Below are 725 nucleotides of genomic sequence, written 5' to 3' on the forward strand. Positions count from 1 at the left end.
GGCCGCGGACGGCGCTCGGGCCCGTGCACGGAGCCGCGCAGGCGCATCGTGGCTCAGGGCACGCGCGCTCCCGCCGCGCCCCCTGGCGGCCACCACAGGCCAAGCAGCGCCCACATAGGGGATCCGCACTAAGTAATCTGGAGTTTTTAAAAGCACAAATCAAAACACTTTTTTTTTTTTTTTAAGAACATTATCTATTTGGGAAAGGATAGGGAGAATGGTTGCACACTTAAACAGTGTGATCAATGTTAGTGAAACTTACATGTAGAAACTACACATAGGGGCTGGGATGGAGGTGGTTTACAATAAAGTACAATGAAACGAAAAAGAACATCGTTAGGAAAGTGAACAGACAACCTGCAGAATGGGAGAAAATATTTGCAGGTCGCATTTGATAAAAGACTTGTATCCAGAATATATAAAGATTTCTTGCAACTCAGTAATAAAACAACATCCCAATTTAGAAATGACAATGTTTCTACAGACATCGCTCCAAAGAAGATACACAGATGGCCAATAAACACACGAAGAGTGTTTAACATCATTAGTCATCCAAACCAAACCGAACTCACTGCCGTCGGGTAGATTGGGACTCATAGGGACCCCTCCTTGGGTTTCCCAGGCGGTATCACTATGGAAGTAGGTTGCCCAACCTTTCTTCCAAGGAGTGGCTGGTGGGTTTGAACCATTATCCTTCTGGTTAGCAGTCAAATGTCTCAGGCACT

The 725-nt window shown here is 46.2% G+C and overlaps 1 protein-coding gene across 1 annotated transcript in view; it reads right to left on the minus strand.

Moving 5' to 3' along the window:
* Positions 1-47, minus strand: part of LOC103208947 (MRG domain binding protein) — a 4515-nt gene extending 4468 nt beyond the window's left edge. The window contains exon 1 of the mRNA XM_007954712.1: positions 11-47. Coding sequence (XP_007952903.1) covers positions 11-47 — 37 coding nt within the window. The remainder of the gene's footprint in view (positions 1-10) is intronic.
* Positions 48-725: the final 678 nt, after the last annotated feature.

Source organism: Orycteropus afer, unplaced genomic scaffold (genome assembly GCF_000298275.1).
Source record: "Orycteropus afer afer isolate SDZICR_OR568_19922 unplaced genomic scaffold, OryAfe1.0 scaffold00469, whole genome shotgun sequence".
NCBI classification, from domain to species: domain Eukaryota; kingdom Metazoa; phylum Chordata; class Mammalia; order Tubulidentata; family Orycteropodidae; genus Orycteropus; species Orycteropus afer.